This window comes from Monopterus albus, unplaced genomic scaffold, assembly GCF_001952655.1.
Source record: "Monopterus albus unplaced genomic scaffold, M_albus_1.0 scaffold317.1, whole genome shotgun sequence".
Taxonomy (NCBI): domain Eukaryota; kingdom Metazoa; phylum Chordata; class Actinopteri; order Synbranchiformes; family Synbranchidae; genus Monopterus; species Monopterus albus.
This window is the reverse complement of record NW_018128197.1, coordinates 184,042-203,975: the sequence shown is the minus strand read 5'-3', so window position 1 is coordinate 203,975 and position 19,934 is coordinate 184,042. Positions and strand designations below refer to the sequence as shown.

Sequence of the window (19,934 nt, the reverse complement as noted above, 5' to 3'; positions counted from 1 at the left end):
ACCCACCCCCACGCCCCTAATTTTAGACCTTGGCCAGGGGGGATGGTGAAGTACATGGGGCAGAGGAAAACATGACAGGGAACAAGAATTCTTTCATTTGAACCTGTTACTCAGGTTTTATGACGTGTGCCTCGGGCCACTAAGTCTAGACCTAATAAAGTGGAAGATAGAAACTAAAAGACTAGTAATAGGGGAGCGGCTGTGGCTCCTAACAGGAGGAGAAGCGGTTAGATTCCTAGCTTGTCCAGTCCACATGTCGAAGTGTCCTTGAGCAAGACACTGAGCTCCCGGTGATAACACCAGTGTGTGAATTTGTGAGCGTTTGGGAGTGAATGGGTGAATGGCCAAGTAGTGTGAAAGCGCTTTGACGGTTCTGTAAAGCGTAGAGAAGCGCTATACAAGTATAAGACCATTTAATAAATAAAGCTACAAGTCAGTGGTTGTAAGCTTGGTATAATTATACACAAGTAAAATATAAAATGACATACAGTAGAAAGAAGATTTATGAGCGCAGTGAGCAAGTGGGTGAAGCATTGTTTAAAATCAAAATGTTTCAGACGGCAGCTGAGTCCTGTGAAACTACACAGGGGTTATGATTGCAGATTATTAGCCAAACAGTTAAGGTTGCTACTATAGCCTCACCTTTTGACTAGTTGGATTTTCTTTAGCTTCAACATTTATACAAATAAAGCTGATTGCTTAGACATTAACCTGACACTGTCGAGCCTGAAAAACACCGACATTTAACAGGCAGGGACGGTCTAATGAAAGATGCTGTCAAGTTGCATTAGGAGAAATGCAGGTTCCAGTGCTTTTAGAGTGTGAGACATACTCTTGGTTACAAGTCAGATATATTGGCTTCAACTGCTTTGATTTGGACTTTTTTTTTTTTGTTTCTACAAGCCCCCAACGTTATAGAAGAACAATGTTAAATCACTAGAGTATCCCTTTTAGAAAGTATTCCTCTGTGTCTGCTTGTGCATCTTTGGTAAGGGCCAAACAGCTGTGAATGATGAAAGATGTTAGCAACAACTGGGCAGACACTGAGTCAACTGTGTGGGACTCTTCTTAAACAACAGCCATTACACAGCTGGGCTGCTGGTGGCACTAGAGTGTGGCACTGACCATGGTGTGGTCCATCCCAGATAAACTGCACTGTATAGCTGAAGTGTACTCATGACTGAGTCAAAGGTCTGAGAGCAGTTTCACTGAATGTGAATTGGATTTTTAAAAGGTCACATTTTATTAAAGTAGTAAGAGGGAAACTGTCGAGCTCTTGTGGTTCTTAGATCCCCTACCTTTTACTAATCTAGAGTACTAGTGGAAAAATAACTATACTGTATATTTACGATAATTGTAACCAAGATGTGGTAGGTGAAGAAATGAAAAGAGCATGAAAAACCAGCATGAGATCAGAAACTCATTTTAAGGCAGTTCTAGCTTTTGTTTGTGGAGTGGAACAGTTGCACAAGTCTAAACTCTGTGATTACTAACTTGACGAGCTGGTTACGTACTGTGGGCGTCCTGATCTTAAAACCTTGTGTTCTTTCCACCATGTCACATCAAAAGCACAACAACCAAGCCGACTACAGGAAAATTCAATATTTGTTCTCCAGTTTACCAGCAGCAGCCCCTCCATGCTTGTGAAGTTATGAAAGTGACTTTGGCTGCGTGGAGAGGAACAGAAGTAGTGTTTGCTTAGTGGTGAAAAGTTGTGTCATCTAAAGCTGGTTCCTAAAATCATTGCACAAAAAAAGCAATGAAGTCAAATTTGAACAAAGACATTTGCGATCTTATGTTAGTTCCCATGGCACTTTTTCAGTTGCAATCCCTCAATTTCATATTCAAATAATTGGATCTGATCATTTGTTCTGTGTAATCCGTATTGTTGTTTGCTGTTGATGTTGAAAAACGTGGCGTTATTGTTGTATTTATTCACACTCATTGTGAGGTGATAGCAGAGTGCTTGAAATATTAAAAGTAAAAGTTATAATGGCTTCATGACATTATTCTGTCAGCTTCTCCACACTCCCCTGGTTAGCCCTTTATTAGCCCTGATAAATTCCCTGCAGCTGGCTCTTTGCACATGTAGACGCTCTCTTATCACTATTCAAACAGCTAAGAGCAACCGCTGCTCTGAGTCACACACGTACTCAAATTTTCTACTAAAATATTTGTCCACAGATCTATCAGAGCAAAAAAAAAAAAAAAAAAAGTCATTCATTTGACTTGGATGTCACTGTGACAAATTTAGCCCAAGTTCAAAGTGACTTTTCCACTGTCCCACACGAGGTTAACAGGCTGTCTACACCGCTGACCAAAATAGTTGTGTAGCATTAGCTTAAAGTACACACAGAGAAGACGTTAACAGCTGAGGCCGCTGAGGGAAACCACCTGTTGTGGGTACAGCTGTGAAGGTGTGCTGCACAGAATGTCAGCTAGGTTCCTGTTGATCAGTTGCCTTCACATCTACTTATCTGTTTTTTATGACTAATGCAAATATTTTTTAAAGAATATGCTTTTAGACCTTGTGACAGCAAATTTATGTCAGTTATGCAAATGTCTATGAGATGAGAACATATTTTTAACCACATTAGTGGCTCTGTGGCCGTGTTTGTCCGTCTATTTGTGCAGATAGGTTGGTACACACATTCATGGTTCCCAGACCTTGAATCCTAATCACTTGATCTCCTGAGTTTTCATTCAGTGCCAGCATCAGGTCAAATTCTCAATGTACAATGAAATACCTGAAAAGCAATGACATTCCCATCAGCCTCAGCTGTAACTGTTGCTAGTTAATAAATGTCAGCATGCTAACACATGAAACTAAAACTGTGAACATGGTAAACTATACCTCCTCAACATCTGCTTGTCAATATATCAGCATTTAACATTTAGCTCAAAGCACTATTGTGCCCAAGTCCAGCCTCACAGAGCCACTAATGTATATCATTACATAACACTAAAGGTTTCCAAAAGCTGGCATACATTACGAAGTTTTCACCTGAGAACAACATTATTGAACTGTATCTGTGACTGATCTCTGACTTGCATCTGGTCAATGCAGGAGTGTTCGATATTACAACAGACACAGTACAAGCTGTGATTGTAAAGGGGTGTTTATTGTCTCGGATAGCCATAGGTGGTCCTGATGAAAACACATGAAAGAGGAAATTCCAAGAGGAATTACCATACTTAGGTTGTTTATGTGAGTGCATGCCTGTCTGTCTTTGCCCTGTGATCATGTTTAAGCAGACTCTGTAGTTAATGGCAAACACAAGCTGACGCATGAGCCTTTAACCTCAGGGGCCTTGGTTTGAGCAAGGAGCAAAAGGCCATCCAAAAGTTTAGGTTTGTTCCATAACTGTAGCTCTGCTCTAAATGTTGTTCACTATCTTAGAAAGTTAGGACCTCAGATTGCAGATCAAGTAAAATGGAAAGTTAAAGTTATATCAAATGTATGACATCCAAAGGCATTTAGATGATCAAAAGATATCTATGATGTACAGTTTAAATCTCCTTGACCTGCTCTGAGTCTTTATGCTGCATTTGAGTGAGCTTCAGAGGGGGAGACTGCCACGCTGTGTAGGAGGAATCCAAGTGATTAATGTGTTCTTCCAGAAGACAGGCCGCCTCATGCAGACCTGCCACATGTGCAGGAAGTGAAACCATGGCAATAGAGGCTTGTGTAATGTGTGACACCAGTTCTCCTGCAGCTTGCATTAGCTTGTGCCTATTTAATATCACTCTGGGAAGCCTTGGCCAGCCTGCTGCTGCTCACTGAAGTGCGTCACTGTCTTGTTTTGATATCATTGTTGGTCTCAGATTTTGTTCTGAAGGTTATGTTGTTGTTCATGATGTTAATTTTTGAAGCAACACATTGCTGTGTGGTCTCAATTTTAGACTGCTTTAGTTTTAGTTCATATGAATAAGTGTGTATATTAATCTCTCATTAGTTTTGTAACTTCCTATGTGGCTGCTCTTCATGTAATGTACTTTGGATACATAATTAATGAATGCACAAACCTTGAAAGTCTTGATTGGCATATTAGTTTTGCCACTTTGAAGTGACAATGAAGATTACACTCACAGATTTGTTAGTTTTCCAGATATTTTAAGTCCCCTTTGTCCATGTGTTCTTAACTTTCAGGGGCACTGAAGTAGCCTTACTGTTCCCTCAGCGAGCTTTGGTTCAGCACCGTGGATCAGCCGTGCACAACACACTCGGCTGATTGTCCTTTGTTGCCAGTGCTAACTGAGGACAACAGTCTTTCACAACTTGAGGTTTAAGCTGGCCTGTCTAAGCACAAGAGTGAAATGTGCGTCTGGGCGTGACAGCATGCTGGTGTGTGTGCGTCACTGATCACATAGGTGTGCAGCTTCTTGTTTGCACACATACTCAAGTTGTGATGCAACTAAGAAACGGTTGACTTGATCCTGTAAAGGGAGCAGGTTTGGCGGTGTAATGTTAGTCTTGTGTTTCTTTCCTTTAGGTTTTCTTCCAGGTGAATAGAACAGCTTCAACAAGATGATACAGACTGACAATTACTTTTTTGGCTTTAGAATAGTTTTGTTGCTTGTTATAATGTCATTTGGAATGTTGGAGCTGTCTGCTAAGTTTAAAAACAAGCCAGGCACAAAGAAATAAAAAGAGTAGAATCACACCTTTTGAAGTGGGACTACATGGTTAACAAACCTTTCTTCTTGGAACGTGAACAGGTGATTGAGTGCAACAGTTTCTTTTAAAGATGCTGGTAAATCGTGTTCCTCCATGTCTATAAGCAGAGAAGGACTGATGTTTCATAAACAATGACGGGGAAAGATGACTCACTTTTCCCCTGGAGCATTCATTCATAAAGTGCTTAGTATTCTAGCCATGCCCTTTTCCCTTCCCAGATTGTGATCAGCCACTCATTAGCCTTTTATGAAAGAAGGCTGAAGGGAGTTGTTTGAGCAATTTTCATTCCTCATTTGGGTCAGGTGACTGAACTCATTCAGGCCCTGAGGCTCTGCAGCTGCAGAGTGTGTGACCCCAGCAACACCATTACCATTACCCCTGACATGAGAAAAGTGTCACAAGCCACGTCATCACCAAGCTTAACTAGTTGGTACATTGTCATTTTCTTGGTTGGTTTGTTTCTCAGGTGTATGGCTAAATTAAGCTAGTTCAACATTTAAAGGGGTTGACCCTGTTGCTCTTCATTTACAGTACGTGTCCGTTGTGAGCACGCTGTTAACAGTTTAGTCTCAGGAGCTTGAAAGTTCCAACTGTTAAAACTGAGTTTACACTTAAGTGGCAGCTATTGTGCAGGTTTAGCGATCCTCTTTATAATACTGCTGAATGTAGTAACTTGAGACGTGCAGTAAGGTTTATCAAAATTCATGTAAACAAGTAGGTGACGACAGTGTCATATTAGCACAACAAATCTAGCTCTAATTTAGGCCTGAACTTTGACATACAGAGCCCAGTTGGTTTGATATGGATTTAGAGGGCTACACTGACCTGGGGCCTGTTTTATCAGGTCTTATGCAACATCAGTCAACAAAAAATTCAATCTCTAGGCCACAAAGCATTTCACATGTCAGGTTTGACGACAGCCCATTAATATCAGATGATTTAGGTCCTGTTAACACCGATAAAAACAAGGCACAATAAAGCCAGTTGTCAGCACATCCAGGTGCCAGTCACCAAATAATCACAGAAAGAATTATCATATTTTGGAGCACATTATCATATATTTATTTCTAGTGCATGCAGAACTGAGTTAGCAATGTATGTCTCGTGGTTCACGATACATCCATAAGATGATGACTGCAGGTTAAAAGAAACGCTAAGCATTCTAGGTTACAGATAGCATTGTTATACCACGACGCATCATTTTGACACTGAACTCATACACAAGTTGTGAAATGTAATAGCAAAGAGTTTAGAAGAAGCTGAATGGCAATAGCAGCTGTGTCACAAGATGTCAGCAAGATATGTGATTTGATCATTTAAGGCAGATGCACAACATATAATCCAGCTGCTTCTAGATCAGCCAGGCACCATAGAACTATTATGGCAAAAACCAGAAATATGACATTTCAAAATGATTCTACTTTTTTTTATTATCAAGCTAGGATTGTACAAAGCTCTGCATTATTTTACAAAAAGTCATTATTTTAGATGGGTGGCAGCACTGACACTAGCGAAGCAGGAGGAGATAAAGAGCAAGGATTTATGATTCACAAGCCTCTGTCACTTTTGACAGAATGCACTGCAGCAACGTTATGTTTTTTCAGGATGTAACAGTATGTTGCTTTTTTGCTAGAATAACTTCTCTGGCAGTCAGAGAAGCGAGCTTGTGACAATAAGGTCACCAGTTCAATCCCTGGCAGGAGTGAATCTGGTTGGGGCAGGTGACAAAGCAGTGCCCTGCCCTCATTAACTCCACCGTGGTGCCCTTGAGCAAGGCCCTCAACCCAGAGCCAGCTGCAGCGGAACAGCTCAGTGGCCACAGGTCAGTCTGCGGTTGTACGGGGCAGCTTCCTGATGTGAATGTGTAACCATGTGAATGTGAGCAGGGTGTTCCTGAAAAAGAGAGGTGGCCTCTCAGAGAACCTACCCTGTATAAATATGAGGAAAAAAAGAAAAGTAAAAGGCAGTGGTGACTAAGAGAATATAAGGATTTAGGTGATGTTTTAATCTCCAGAGCAGAAACTCCTAAAGGTGCATATATCTTCTGACAAGCTTGGCAGTTGGTCACTCGTTTTTCACTGAACCAATGGGTTAAAAATAAACTGGCATACACACATACACTAAGCAGTATCAGAAGTGATTCAGCTGTCCCTAAATCAACCAAATCTACAACCTGAAATTGAAAGAGCTGCTCCAGCAGATATTTTTCACTTTCAGTTCAACAGCTGTAGGACTGATTTAGTCTTTGCTGTGGTTTTCACCTACGAGACAGGAAATGGTAAATTTCTCACCACGCTCCTTCAGAGCAGCAGAGGCAGAGCTATGTCAAAGGCTGCTGTGGTTTCCTTTAACCTACCACAAGAGCATAAAATGGCTATAAAACTATCATGAAATAGCTGAATTTACAGTTTTTGTTGTTCCCTTAACCTCCTTCGAGGGAACAGGCTGTCGTGTACACTTACGAAACTAGAGCAGCCGCCGTGAAACATAATGGAAGACGTAACTAATGCAGAGCTTAGTAACCAGTGAACAGGAGCTGAAACTAACGGAGACAGGCGGTCAGGTCCTGCAGAGTTAAGATCAGTTACATCAGTGTTGCTCTGAAAACCTGATCTAATCAGCTCAGACAACGATCCGGGGCATTTTGTTCAATGAGTGGATTGTACCACTCAGTTTGTTGGCTGTCTCCTCTCTCACATCATTGTGATTAGAATAAAGACCAAAGGGGAAGTTCCCCCCTTCTGCCCGTTCTCTTCACACCAACAATACTTAGTGACCTGTTTCTGTTGGAAAATAAGGACCAAACCAGTCTCGGGTCAGACTCCCAGGAAAGTCCCCGTTACATTAGAAGCATTATGTAATATAAGCATGCATGTTCATCAGAAAAACAAGGTTGTGCTGCACCAGAGAGAGAGGGAATGTAAACACTGACATAATTTCACAAATGAGGATACAGAAACAAAATTTGACCATGAGATTCAAGATTTGATAGTTATATGCATGCTGAGGTAATGTAACATTTGATAAATTATCTTGATAAACATGCTTTATCATACAGCATACTCCAATACCTTAATCTTTGACCCTTCATACTGAACAAAGATGCAACAATTTAATTAGCCATTATTTAGTTGAAACTCCTGATAACTCGATCATGTCTGGGAGGAGACACTGGTGATGTGATTTAATTTGAAAGATAATACATGCCGATTAGGCACATAGTATGTATACCAGTAAACAGCACAATTCATTTCTTATGAAACCTCTGTGCAGGCGATGAGACATATTAGTGGCTAGAACATTTTCATTACTTTTGCTGTTGATTAAAGAATTTGTTTTATTTTGCGACATGTCCTTAGTGTGGAGCAGTTTGTCCTTTTGTTTTTTTATTTTCCTAGTGTTTTAAAGAAATTTCTCAACTGCTGAAAGTAGTACACCACAGGGAAATTGCAACAGAAGCAATAATTTTGTGCAACAATTTTCTTAGGTTTGTCCTAGGAGCTCTCGGGCCGTTGCGTTACTCTACGAAATGTCCAAAAAAAAAAAAAAAAAATAGTACCAGTAAGAATTTTTCAGAGTACCAAAGGACACTGAATGAAAGACTAATGAAATGAAACTACTACGTGTTTGGCAGTATTGCTCAATAAATCACTTTTTCAGTATTGTCCATTTTCTCTCAGGAAAGTGATCAATGAGCTAGTTATTTCAGAAGCTCCCACTAAAAAGTTTAACATACTTTACCTTTCAAAGTTATGGTCTGGCCTACTGTTAATCACCATTTCCTTTACCATTTTTTCCATTGTGCATGTTCAGTAGACATGATCCCATGTGATGCTGCATATCTAAATAGCGTTCAGTTACATTAAACTCACAATTGAATCTGTTCAAATACTGTTAGAAATGGACCCCTTGGCAAATGTTTGTCTACAAGCATCATGCAAGGATTCAAGCAAGGAGACGAGATGCCACTGCAAACATTTTTTTAATGCAGTAATTATGACTAGGAGAGCAGTGAAGAAATTGGAAGCAAGCATTTTGTTTACATGCAGACGTACAATGGCTCCGATGCGACTAGACAAATAAATAAAATGTAATTTAATCAATCTGTTTTCTTCCCCCTTAATAAATTTACAAAAATACTGTAATCTTCTCACATTTCATTTTGAACAGTGAGAGAAAGATCTGTAATCAATCTTAGATCCTCAGCAGCAATTAAAATAAGCTGTCACGGACTAACTCCCACAGGTCAATGCAATATTGGCTGTGGTACTGATCTGCTGTAATAAAAAAAGATTATTTTGAGTTTGGTCTATATACAAGTGGTGCTGTGCTACTATGAAGCACTGTAATTAATGAGCACTACACTTTAGCTCATATGTATATATTACAACTTATTAGACTTGAGTAGGTTGGGTTCAGACACTGATAAGCTGGGGGAAGAGTTCATTAGCAAACATGTCTTCCCAGCAGCTCTCAGAGCACAAGGGAGAGGACATGTCACTGAAGGGGGAAGGGGAGCCTTCGTATCCGGAGTCACTGTAGGTCTCTGTCAGGCAGGCTTCCTTATCCAGGCTGCTGAGGGCTGGTGAGGAGGCTGCAGGGAGACAGTCATCCACCTGACTGTGACCGTTATAGCTGGGGATGACCACTTCCTCTGGCTCATCTTTGATGCAAACCGTCTCCTCCTCGACCACCACCTCTGTAATGGGGAAGGCAGCCTCATCGATCTCCTCCTCCTCTGCACTGCTCTCCGAGTCGTTGCACTGCCCGCCACTCACCTCCTCCACGGGCTTGGTGTAGATGTGGTCAAAGTGGATCAGTTCATTAAGGGCCTCCAGCTTAACTGATGGGGTCCCCAAAGGTGCAGGTGTGGTGGCAGGTATTGGGTTCCCCCCTCCATCCAGCAGTGCCTTCGGCTCCTGGCACTCCTGCTCACAAGACTTGAAGAACAGCTCTGGGTCAAGGATGTCCAGAATGCCCAGTAGCAAATCAGACTAGAGGAGGGAGGGAGAACAGGGACAACAGAAGATTAACCTAGTAACCCATGAACCGACTGGTGTTATTATAGAGCTTTCTCGGAGCCAGGATTTAAAACACAAAGCACAGATGTTTGGCAGAGACTCACCTCACTGTCTGTAGTGTCAGGACTGTCTGTATCCATTGAGAAGTCTTCAGATTTGGGGACTGCTGGGCCTGCACCTGCTGCGGAGGCACACGTAGCCTGAGTGCTGCGGACTCAGAAGACCCGATCCCTAAACCTGCATCATTCTCATTGGACCAGAAAACCTGAACCTGTGACAAAAAGAATGGAAGGTGAAGGTGACATCACTTAAAATGATTGACAGTGGCTGTAATCCAATCCGCCCCCTCCTCTGCATCACAATCTTACCTTTTCTTTTGAGTCAAGGGTGTCCAACCCAAGTCTCTGTCTCAGTTCTTCATTTTCAGTCAGTAGACTGCTGGTCTTTTCCTGAAGGAGCCTGTTTTCAATGTGAAGTTTTTGATTCTGTGGGAGGAAATATGAACAGATGTTTGCACTTGAAACTTGCACCTCTTTATCAGGAAGTGATGCATAAAGTGCTTTGGCTGAAACAATCCAAGACCAGAAATCAAACTGCACCAAGTAGGAGTAAAATGTCTTTCCTGTTAAGACTATACATGATTCTTTTTTTTTTTTTATTTCAGATAGGAGATACATTGACAGAAGCTGATTATTACCATTAATGCTAATTTGTGCAGTTACTTTTAGATGTGTCTGAGTTGCACTACATCAGAAAAGACTGGTGATGTGGGGACATAAAGAAAGGCAGTGTCGGTGGGATGGGGGTTAAACATAGCACCTTCTTGTATGACTGGACCCTGCATTCCTAGCTACACCCCCGTGTAAACCTAACCAAAATGTACCTCCAGCTCCAACTCTAGGACTTGCTGTTCCAGTTCCCCCATTTTGGCCTTTTTCCTGTCTCTGGCAGTCTGAGCTGCGACTCTGTTCTTTAGTTTCCTGGAGAAACAAAATGGTCAGCATTAAGGAAATGAAAGAAACAACTCATTCTTTCCACTGAAGAAGCTCTTCTGACGTAATGTGGGTTCATAGTACTGCGCAGTCACCGGCCATGTTCCTGCCACGCAGGCACACGGAGATATCACTGTCCCGCCCTGGAGCGTCGGGGCCGAGCGGGGCGGTGCGGCCACGGCCACGGCCACAGAGATAACACTGACAAGCTGACAGCACAAAGGCCAACGGTGATACAACGCTGGTAATGTCACTTCCTCCGGGGCCAGTTTTAGACAGCTTGGAAACCTACTGACAGTACTAAATGATACAACATTGGCCGGTTTTATAAATGTTAAACTAGATTACTGTTGTTCCAATAAGGGATCGGTATCTTTGGGCGTGCCTGCCATAAAATCCTATAACCATAGTCAGGTTTTAAAAGTAGTTTTACACACACATACTGGATATTTTTGTAACACGAACCTGCGAAGTGCTTTCTCCTCTGGACTCAAATGTGTGAGCCTCTGTCTTTTCCGTATCGGCGGCCCCGCAGGGGTGTTTGAGTCTGAATCCGACGACGCCTGGTTGGCCACAGACGGTAAAACGACGGACACGGGCCGAGTGAAGGCTGTCTGCGAGCCGCTTGAGGATCCATTGTGCTTCCCTGATATCAGGATCACTTTGTGGGTTCCTCCGGTCCCTGCTGTTACTACCACCATGTTGTAATATCCTACTGGTGCTTTTTTAAATCAACAACAATCGGGTATCCTTATTAGAGTCAGTAGAAACCTTTAGGTTTCCCTGATATCCCACTTCCCAGCAGTGCTCTACTATTGGACTCTAAGAGTTCCGTCTGCGAGCTTTTCTACCATCGTGGTGACATCTGATAGGCTACTGACTCTGACGCAGTCGGGTTGCGGCCTGTGATTGGTCGCAGTGCTGATGCAATTTACATATATGGTTTCACTTCGCATATTTAACCGAAGTTCTTTGTAATTTCCCATTAAGCCTTGGTGTCAAAGGGTGTTTCGGGTCAACTGTATGTATTTTTAACAACTATTTTCTTATTCTCAGTTGCGTTTTTGCTCTGTTTTATTCAAATAGCATTGGATGGGTAGTCCTGACCTGATAGTCTGAGAGAGTAAACAGAAATTTCAGTGTAACCAGGTCCATGTTTCCCAGAGTTGCATCATATTTGCCCATAATATGCAAGCTTGCTCAGTCCACAATTTAGACCCTTACATTATAAGTCAATAGTACTTTCAGTGTATTGATAATGGAGCTGTGGCATTAATTTGGAGTTTCCTGGATTCATCATTACTCCTTTCCAAACAATGTAACCTCTCTGTGCAGCAAAGGCAAACTGCAATGAACCCTTTATGCTGGTTTTGAAGGTCAAAGGTTACACTGAGGATTTAGATTTCATTTGAACTGGAAGGAATGAAATAAATGGCACTGTAGTAATAGGTCACATGCTTAAAAAATTGTGGTATAGTTCCAGAATATGTTGGGATTTGGGGTATTTTAAGAAGAAGCTTTATTTTATTGTCATTGTAGCATTGTGACACATACAACAAAATTTTGTTTGGAGCCGAGGGCCCTGGGCCGCTGTGCGTATGCACCGCCATGATGGGCAACCTGGGCGTTCAGTGTCTTGCCCAAGGACACTTCAACATGTGGACTGCAGGCACCAAGATTGAAACCTTCAACATTCCGGTAGAGAGACGACTGCGCTACCCACCATGCCACTGTTTCCCTGGCGCTCTGGTCTTTGTCTTTTACAGGATGTTTCCTCATTCTTGTTTTCAAAGGAGTCTAACAAGCTTTACCACCTATGATGGCTTTCCCTGAAATGATCATTTCTGCAAAGAAGCCACTGTCGGGTTTTAAAAGTAGTTTTACACACACATACTGGATATTTTTGTAACACGAACCTGCGACGTGCTTTTTCCTCCGGACTCAAATGTGTGAGCCCCCCCCCGAACCTGAAGGAGGTTTATCAAACCTTTTAGAAATTAATTTCAGTAGCATTATTAGCATTGTGTCATTGTCAACATGCAGTGGTTTGCAGAATTTTAAAATCAATTAAATGGCAAATTAAATAATCAAGAATCATGTTACAGTGTTTACAATTTTTAATGTTGACCTTTGACACTTTTTACAATATGGATGAGTCATTTATTCACCTATGATCAAAAAAATCCAATTTTGACTTGTGATCAAAGGTGTGATCTCACAAAATAGCATTAGTGTCATTTGCAAAATTTGCTACAACGAAATAAAGATTTTTTTTTTATAAGATTGATCTTCATGTGAAGTAGGTTTGTAAGGAAACAGGATATTTGACTGATAAGAAGTACACACAAATGAAAGTAGTTCTTTATTCATCTACAAGAAAAACAACCGGATGTGGTGACAGCAATAGCAGCTAGCTCAGCAACCTCACTGTTGCTCAACTTTGAACAAAACATGAGGTGAATTGTTCAATTGTATTGAATGGAGAAGTTCGTAGTGCAAGCTATGAAGGATATTAGCATACAACCTTGCTAATAAAGACACTGTATGAACAGACTTTGTGCATCAACAATAAAACCCCCGAAGTAGCTTTCAGCCTCTTGTCGACCGTCACCCACTGGGGCTCGGAAACTGTTAGAACGAAATGTGTCAAGCAAGTTCACAAGTACTCTCTGTTCCTTAAAGTCCTATTTGTCCTCAAACATAATTCAGGCAGTATGTGGTCACTGTTACATTTGCACCTGGCAGCCTTTTACTTCTTTAATTTATCTGCTCAGCAGGAGTAGCTACAGCAGCTCGAGCAAACACTGGCCTGTTTGCGGAGGTTTACCTTCACTACAGAATCAACATCTCAGTAAGTGAGAACAGGGGTTTATGATGGCGTTGGTGTGTCCAGCACCATAGTGAAGTACTGAAGAATGAAAACAGGATTTGATACAGGATCTCCTTTACTTCCCGCAGTATACCAAATAGGTCAAACCCATTTGAAAGCTAATACTAACTTGGCACAAGCCTTAAACAAAATAGGAAAATAGCAGTGCATTTGGACTTGTCACCATTTCCTATTTTCAGGTTTCTTTATGTCACTCAAGAGGAAACTAGTTGGTATTGTACAGTACCTTCTTGCCATAAGATGAAACAGTTATTTTTGAATTGTAATGCTAGTTGGGGATCCCCCGTCATGGATGAGACAAGTGTCACATTTGTCATTAGTGAAGTGACCTTCTATATTTGTGTATGTTAAACACAGAGTGGGATGGATGTGTACCAACACCATTCAAAAGGTCATGCTAAATAGCCAGAGGGATATTTTCTTTAGTGTCATACTAGCTTTACTACGTATGGTACATACCCACTGAGTATCTGTCACCAGTTAAAATGTGAGAAAATGGCCCTAAACAGCCAAAAGATGCTTTTGTTCAGCCTTGAACATTTAAAATGTAAATCGTGCATTCAGGCCACAGTGTTTCCTAACATTTTATAGTAAAATGTCACAATGGACTCACCACATTGTATTAACCTAAAACAACACAGTGTTGTAACAACAGACTAATACTTCTTTCCAAATGCTTAATGAAAATCCTGTTAATACATGAGGTGTTTACTGTACATGGGTGTATACACACGTGAAGACAAGGAGATTTCAAGACAACTTTAAAGATGTTTGTGCAGTTTGTGCCTTGAGAAGAGCCCTATTCATTACAGGTAACTTATTACACATACATAAACCCAGTATTTTGTCCCTTAAAGAAGCTACATCCAGCAGTCAGTAGCGTAGCTTAAAGTGAAAATGGAGGAACACTTATGGTTCTGTCCTCTGAACCTCTAAAGATAACTGTTATATATTATATCTGTAATCCTGCTCAGAGCCAAGGAATAATGTGGTAGATAACCCCTGTAAAATATGAATTTATTTATTTTTTAATTCAGTTATTATACAGATTAAAATAGGGCCAAGCTAGCTGCTTCCCTGTTTCCAGTCTGTGCTAAACTAAACTAACAGATCATAGCTTACTTTTTAACAGAAATGTAGTAATATTTGCTAGATCATTAAATATGCTTAAAATGTCATATTATAAATTATTATAAGATTGTTTACTTTTGGATTTATTTTAGTTTTAGCAAAATTAGTTAGCTAAATCAAAACCCGGCTGATATGAATAAAAAGAATAAAAAGCTTTAACTGAGCATAATTCAGTAAGTTTAAAATCTGCTTGGAAACTATTCCACGAAGAGGGAGCGGCAAATCCAAAAGCCCGTTTCCCTTTTTCGGTCCGAACTCTCGGCACCATGAGCTGATACTTATCACAAGACCGTAAAGCATATTTGGTATCCGATCTACGTAAAAGAGAGCATAAGTATGCCGGGGCTAGGCCTACCAAAGCCTTTACCCACCATCACTGGAATTAGCCGATCAAAGCTCGATTTAAAGGCACTTTATTTATATTAAGTATTTGCAATACTTATAATTAACAATATCATATGCAGGCCAGCACTGTTAAAGCAGGCTGTGTAATTTGTAACAGGAAATGACACACTGTTCCTCTTACAAACGAAAAGTGGAACTCATATGTATAAACTGCACCCTTCCTACTGTAGTAAGTTTGCAAAGATAAAAGCAGAAACAACAAAAAAATTAGAAACCATTGCCCAGAAGAGTCTACGTTATATTAAGTGTGTACTGTATTTTTAGTGTGAATGTGACTATCATACTTTATTGGCATTGTCAGGTGAATGATTGGTTACACATCCTGGATTCATATAATCTTCCTTGGAGGCTCTGACAGCTGTTTGCACAGCTAAATTTATGTATAGTCTGCTAGACTCAGCTCAACCAGTACTTAAACACACACACACACACACACACACACATAGATACACTCACAAACGTAGAAGTAGGGATCCTCCCTGGAGCTCAAAGGAGCTTGTGATTAAGGTGGGTGGATCCTCAGAACCGCAATTCAAAATGGACCAATCCCAACAGCATTAACAAAAGATCTCAGGGCGTGTAAATTGCACTTATTTCTTCCAGATGTTGACATAAAAAAGACAAAAGCCCTTCCAGAATTAGACTGTATAGTATTGAAACAGCTGTGCCGAATGAGCACTTAATTGAATATTCTGTTTTGGTATATTGCGGTATGTTGTTTGTCTTTTTTATTTGTCTCGCTGCTCATTCTTTGGCCAAGTCTTCACTGGAATAGAAATGTCAGTGACACAATCCTGGTTTAAATTAGGATTACTGAATGAATGCATTTAGGGTTGAAACTATGCCAGTAACTTTGTCCCTGTCATAACTTGTCCATATGTATGTGATCATTTCTATTTTGGTTAAGTAACTTTTAGCATTAATTAAGGGCAGTAATTAAGCGAGTGTTTTTTTTCTATACTGTGTGTATGATGTTCACTTACACAAACCAGCCTTCTGATAAATCACTTTAACGTCCACTAACATGACTTGTTGATGTGAAATACTTTGCCAATGTTTCGCTGCCAACAGCGACATAAAAGCAGCCTGTAAAAACCTGCAATTAAATGTTACTCCACCTGCATTCTTTATGAATTTGTATGTTTTTCTGTGAATTAATTAATCATGTTATTAATTTCTCACCTTTTCAATGACAGACCAATTATTCAACAAATAAGGATTTTCAACCGGATTTTAATTTTAAGATTTTAGCTGTGAAACTTAACTGGAGTCCTGGCAATCAGTGGTTTCTGGGTTGTAAAGAGTCCAATTAAAGATATTTGCATATTGATAAATGGTAAATAGACTTGTATAGCACCTTTCTATGAATTTAATGCTTTCACATTGTTTACCAGTTGACACTAACAAACACTCACACGTTCATACACTTTTGGATGGCCACCGGGAGCATCAAATATTTATATAAAATTGGCATAAAATAATTACAGGCAATACTGGCAGCTTTACTTGATGTAGGTATTATCAGTCATATTTTGCACTGGACTCTGCAACATCTTCTCTTAATTATAACCTTGATTAAAAACAATGTTATTAGATTACAGCATGTCCAATCCCCCTCACTCATGATTTAATTAGAAACAAAGTACCAGTGCATGTTTAATTACAGACTGCTGTCAACCTGGTGGCTTTTTTCCTTCCCTCATTTCTACTGTGAAGGCACGTACAGTAAACTGTCACGCCCATGTGTGCTCAGTAGGGCTGGCACTGGTGTAAACGGTGGTGTTACGGGGCAAAGCCGAGCTTGACAAAAGGGCAAGCAAGGTCACACCCTGAGACATCAGCCAGCTGCAGGGGTGGTGGGTGTGTTTGCCTATACCTCCCCTCCATCGCACATCTTGCTGGTGTGTTTGCTTGGCCTGGAGCCTTCCCACACCCTATTTATTTTTCTCTCTGTTTCTTTTTTAATGCTATTTCTTCATTAAATTGTCATTTTTGTCATTTTTCTGTACCTGTTTCTACTCCTCCTTTATTCAACGTTATCATAAATGCATTATTTTCCCCTCTTGACAAGTCAAGCTGTCATTTATACTTTATAATTTCCTCTTAGCATCTCTGAGCTGTGTAGGTGTGAAAGCCTCTGAACCCCTGCAAAAGCTTCACATGTTAATACTGAAGCATGATGCTGCAGTAACTCATCCAGCTATTTGATATCTCTACAACAGTTACCCAACAATCAGCTACCTCTTTGTATGAGTGTGTGTGAGTGCACGTATGTGTGTGCATGGCAAGCTACAGATACGTGTAGGTATCTACCACACTTTGCATATTTTTGTGTAAGTGGGCAGTAAAGCAAATGAGTGAGGCAGGCAACTGTTTTCAGTGCACAGAGATATCCCCTCCCTTGGATCAGAGAAATCCTCTTTGTCTTTAATGCTTCACAGATTTTTAATTAATCCATCCATTATGCAGCTTCTGCACCAAAAGACATATCTATCATTAATTACAAGGCATCACAGGAAACAAAACCAAGCTCAAGCCAAATACACCCTCCAGTATAAACTGACCTAAATCCAACTGGTGGAACTGCGCTTGTTGTATGTCCTCTCTGTAATTGTCTTAGGGTCCCTGTAAGCACTTTGTCTGCACCGATAAGCCACGCTTTGTTAGTACAGAGCTGACATATCGCTTCTTTTGTCTGATGGGCCACATTTATTCTGCTGTCACTGTACTGGCAGACTAACAACAACAACAACAACACTTCTTGCCAGCAAAAACATTGTAACCTTCAAGTAGAGAAGGCCAAGATCGTGCAGGAGCCTTGTAACAGCCTGTTGATGCTGCTGTGTTCACTTGATGGTCACTTTGACTGTCTGAATCATCCGATTTTATCCTTAGGGATAAAATGAAATTTTTTTTGCATTTATAATCAATTACAGTTTTAGTGTATGTGTATTTGAAATTTGCCTAAGATGGATATGGCCAATTATACAGGGTGGGCCATGGAAAAGTAGCCTGCCTCCAAAACAGTCCACTTGCTTGTGGGCTACTTTTCTGTGGCCCACTCTGTACATACATATAGGACTAACTGGCACCTGCGTTATTTTAAGGAAGTACATTTAACACCTAAATCAGACCCTAAAATCTACTAATTGGTACAAGATGAAACTTCAGTAATTTGTTTCGGTTGCACCATAATAAAGTGACAGAGAAAGATATGTAGTGCCAGATGAAACTGATTATGAATCAACAAAAACAGGAAATGATTATATATGTGTACATTTGATAGTAACATGCATGAGGTGCTCTGGACCTGGACAGATCTGATATGATGCAACATTGATCTGATGCAACGCAGAGTATGATGAAACCCACATTAATCTGATGTTCATCATAACATGCAACTTTTCTTCATAACTTTCTTTTCCCATGACTGTCACTCTGATATGATGCAACATTGATCTGATGCAACGCAGAGTATGATGAAACCCACATTAATCTGATGTTCATCATAACGTGCAACTTTTCTTCATAACTGTCACTTTCTTTTCCCATGACTGTCACGTTCAAATACAGTATGTGCGGTGCACACACCTGACACCAAGACTGATGTGAGGCATAACACGAGCCTTTAGTCTTGTCCCGCTCTTGTTTCTGTGTGGTTCAAGTTTAGCACGAGCCACCTACAGAGAAACCTGCTGCTCCCTGGTGTTTGTAACAGCACATTACGCGCAAAACCCCTTTGGAGTTGAACAATTTTTTAACAGATAGAAAAATTGTTTCCACTGAGAGCAGTTATGTTTTACTGCTGCTCCCTTTTTGTCAAAGACTGTAATAACAGCACAGTTTAAAAGGTAAAAGATGTTTCTATTTACAAATAACTTACTTAAAACACTTTAAAATTTGCATTAATTCTTACCTATGATGTCTCACTCAAGGTGGTGAAATTAAAAAATGCTTGTGTGACCATTTTTAGTTAACACATATTCAAATGTACCAAACAATGTGTGAGCTTTCCTACTTAAGTTAAATGGTGTCATGAACAGTTCATTTATGCCTAGCGGTGAAGCGCTCAAAAACATCTTCTCTGCACCGAGCTGCTCTTATCCCAGATCTGCATACACTGCATCTTTTTAAAAGATTCACATTTTTTAAGCAGTAAATTCACTAAAACTGCGGATGTGTTGAAGCTAAAGGTACAGCTGCCCAGGCTTTCTTAAAAACCATTCAGCAACCAGAGCCTTATGATGCAACTGGCTGTGATAGCCTGAAACGACCAGCTTCTGCAGCAATTTAATTTTTTATTTATTTGGGGGCGACTGTGGTTCAGTGGGTAGAGCAGTCATGTCCCAACCAGAAGATTGGAGATTTGAATCTCAGTGCCTGCAGTCGACATGTCAAAGTGTCCTTCGGCAAGACACTGAACCCCCAAGTTGCCCTCGATGGTTAAAGCTGTTGGCGACACAGATGGCTGCCTCGGTTCTGTACCGGTAACAAATTCCTTGTGTGTGTGTCACATACTTGGCCAAATAAAGGTGATTATTATTATATATTATTTATTTTTGGTTTTGATAAATACGCGTACATTTCCAGTTGAGCCCTGTCCACCAACCAGTGACACTTCTCTAAAATGTCTCAGTTGATATAATCAAAACTGTTTTTGATTTTGGTAGAAAATAAGGTGGATTCATCTACAGTTGGACCAATCATAGTTTAAAAAAAGGTCAAAAAATGTTTTTTCAAGGCCTTTAAATATTTTTTCTGGCCAAAACTGTTACGTTGGGGGCCGTTGAGCTGGAGTCAAATTCCTTGTGTTCTTG

At 40.5% G+C, this 19,934-nt stretch overlaps 2 protein-coding genes across 2 annotated transcripts in view; one reads left to right on the top strand and one right to left on the bottom strand.

Annotated features, from left to right (window-relative positions):
- The window catches only part of znrf3 (zinc and ring finger 3), a 95,776-nt gene that overhangs the window by 985 nt on the left and 74,857 nt on the right, over window positions 1-19,934 (top strand). The window lies entirely within an intron of this gene.
- xbp1 (X-box binding protein 1) lies at window positions 9,044-11,530 on the bottom strand. Its single transcript, XM_020623950.1, is given in 6 exon segments — window positions 9,044-9,672; window positions 9,804-9,911; window positions 9,914-9,970; window positions 10,068-10,184; window positions 10,583-10,679; window positions 11,157-11,530. Coding segments are annotated over 6 exon segments (1,194 nt in total). The 5' UTR covers window positions 11,393-11,530; the 3' UTR covers window positions 9,044-9,093.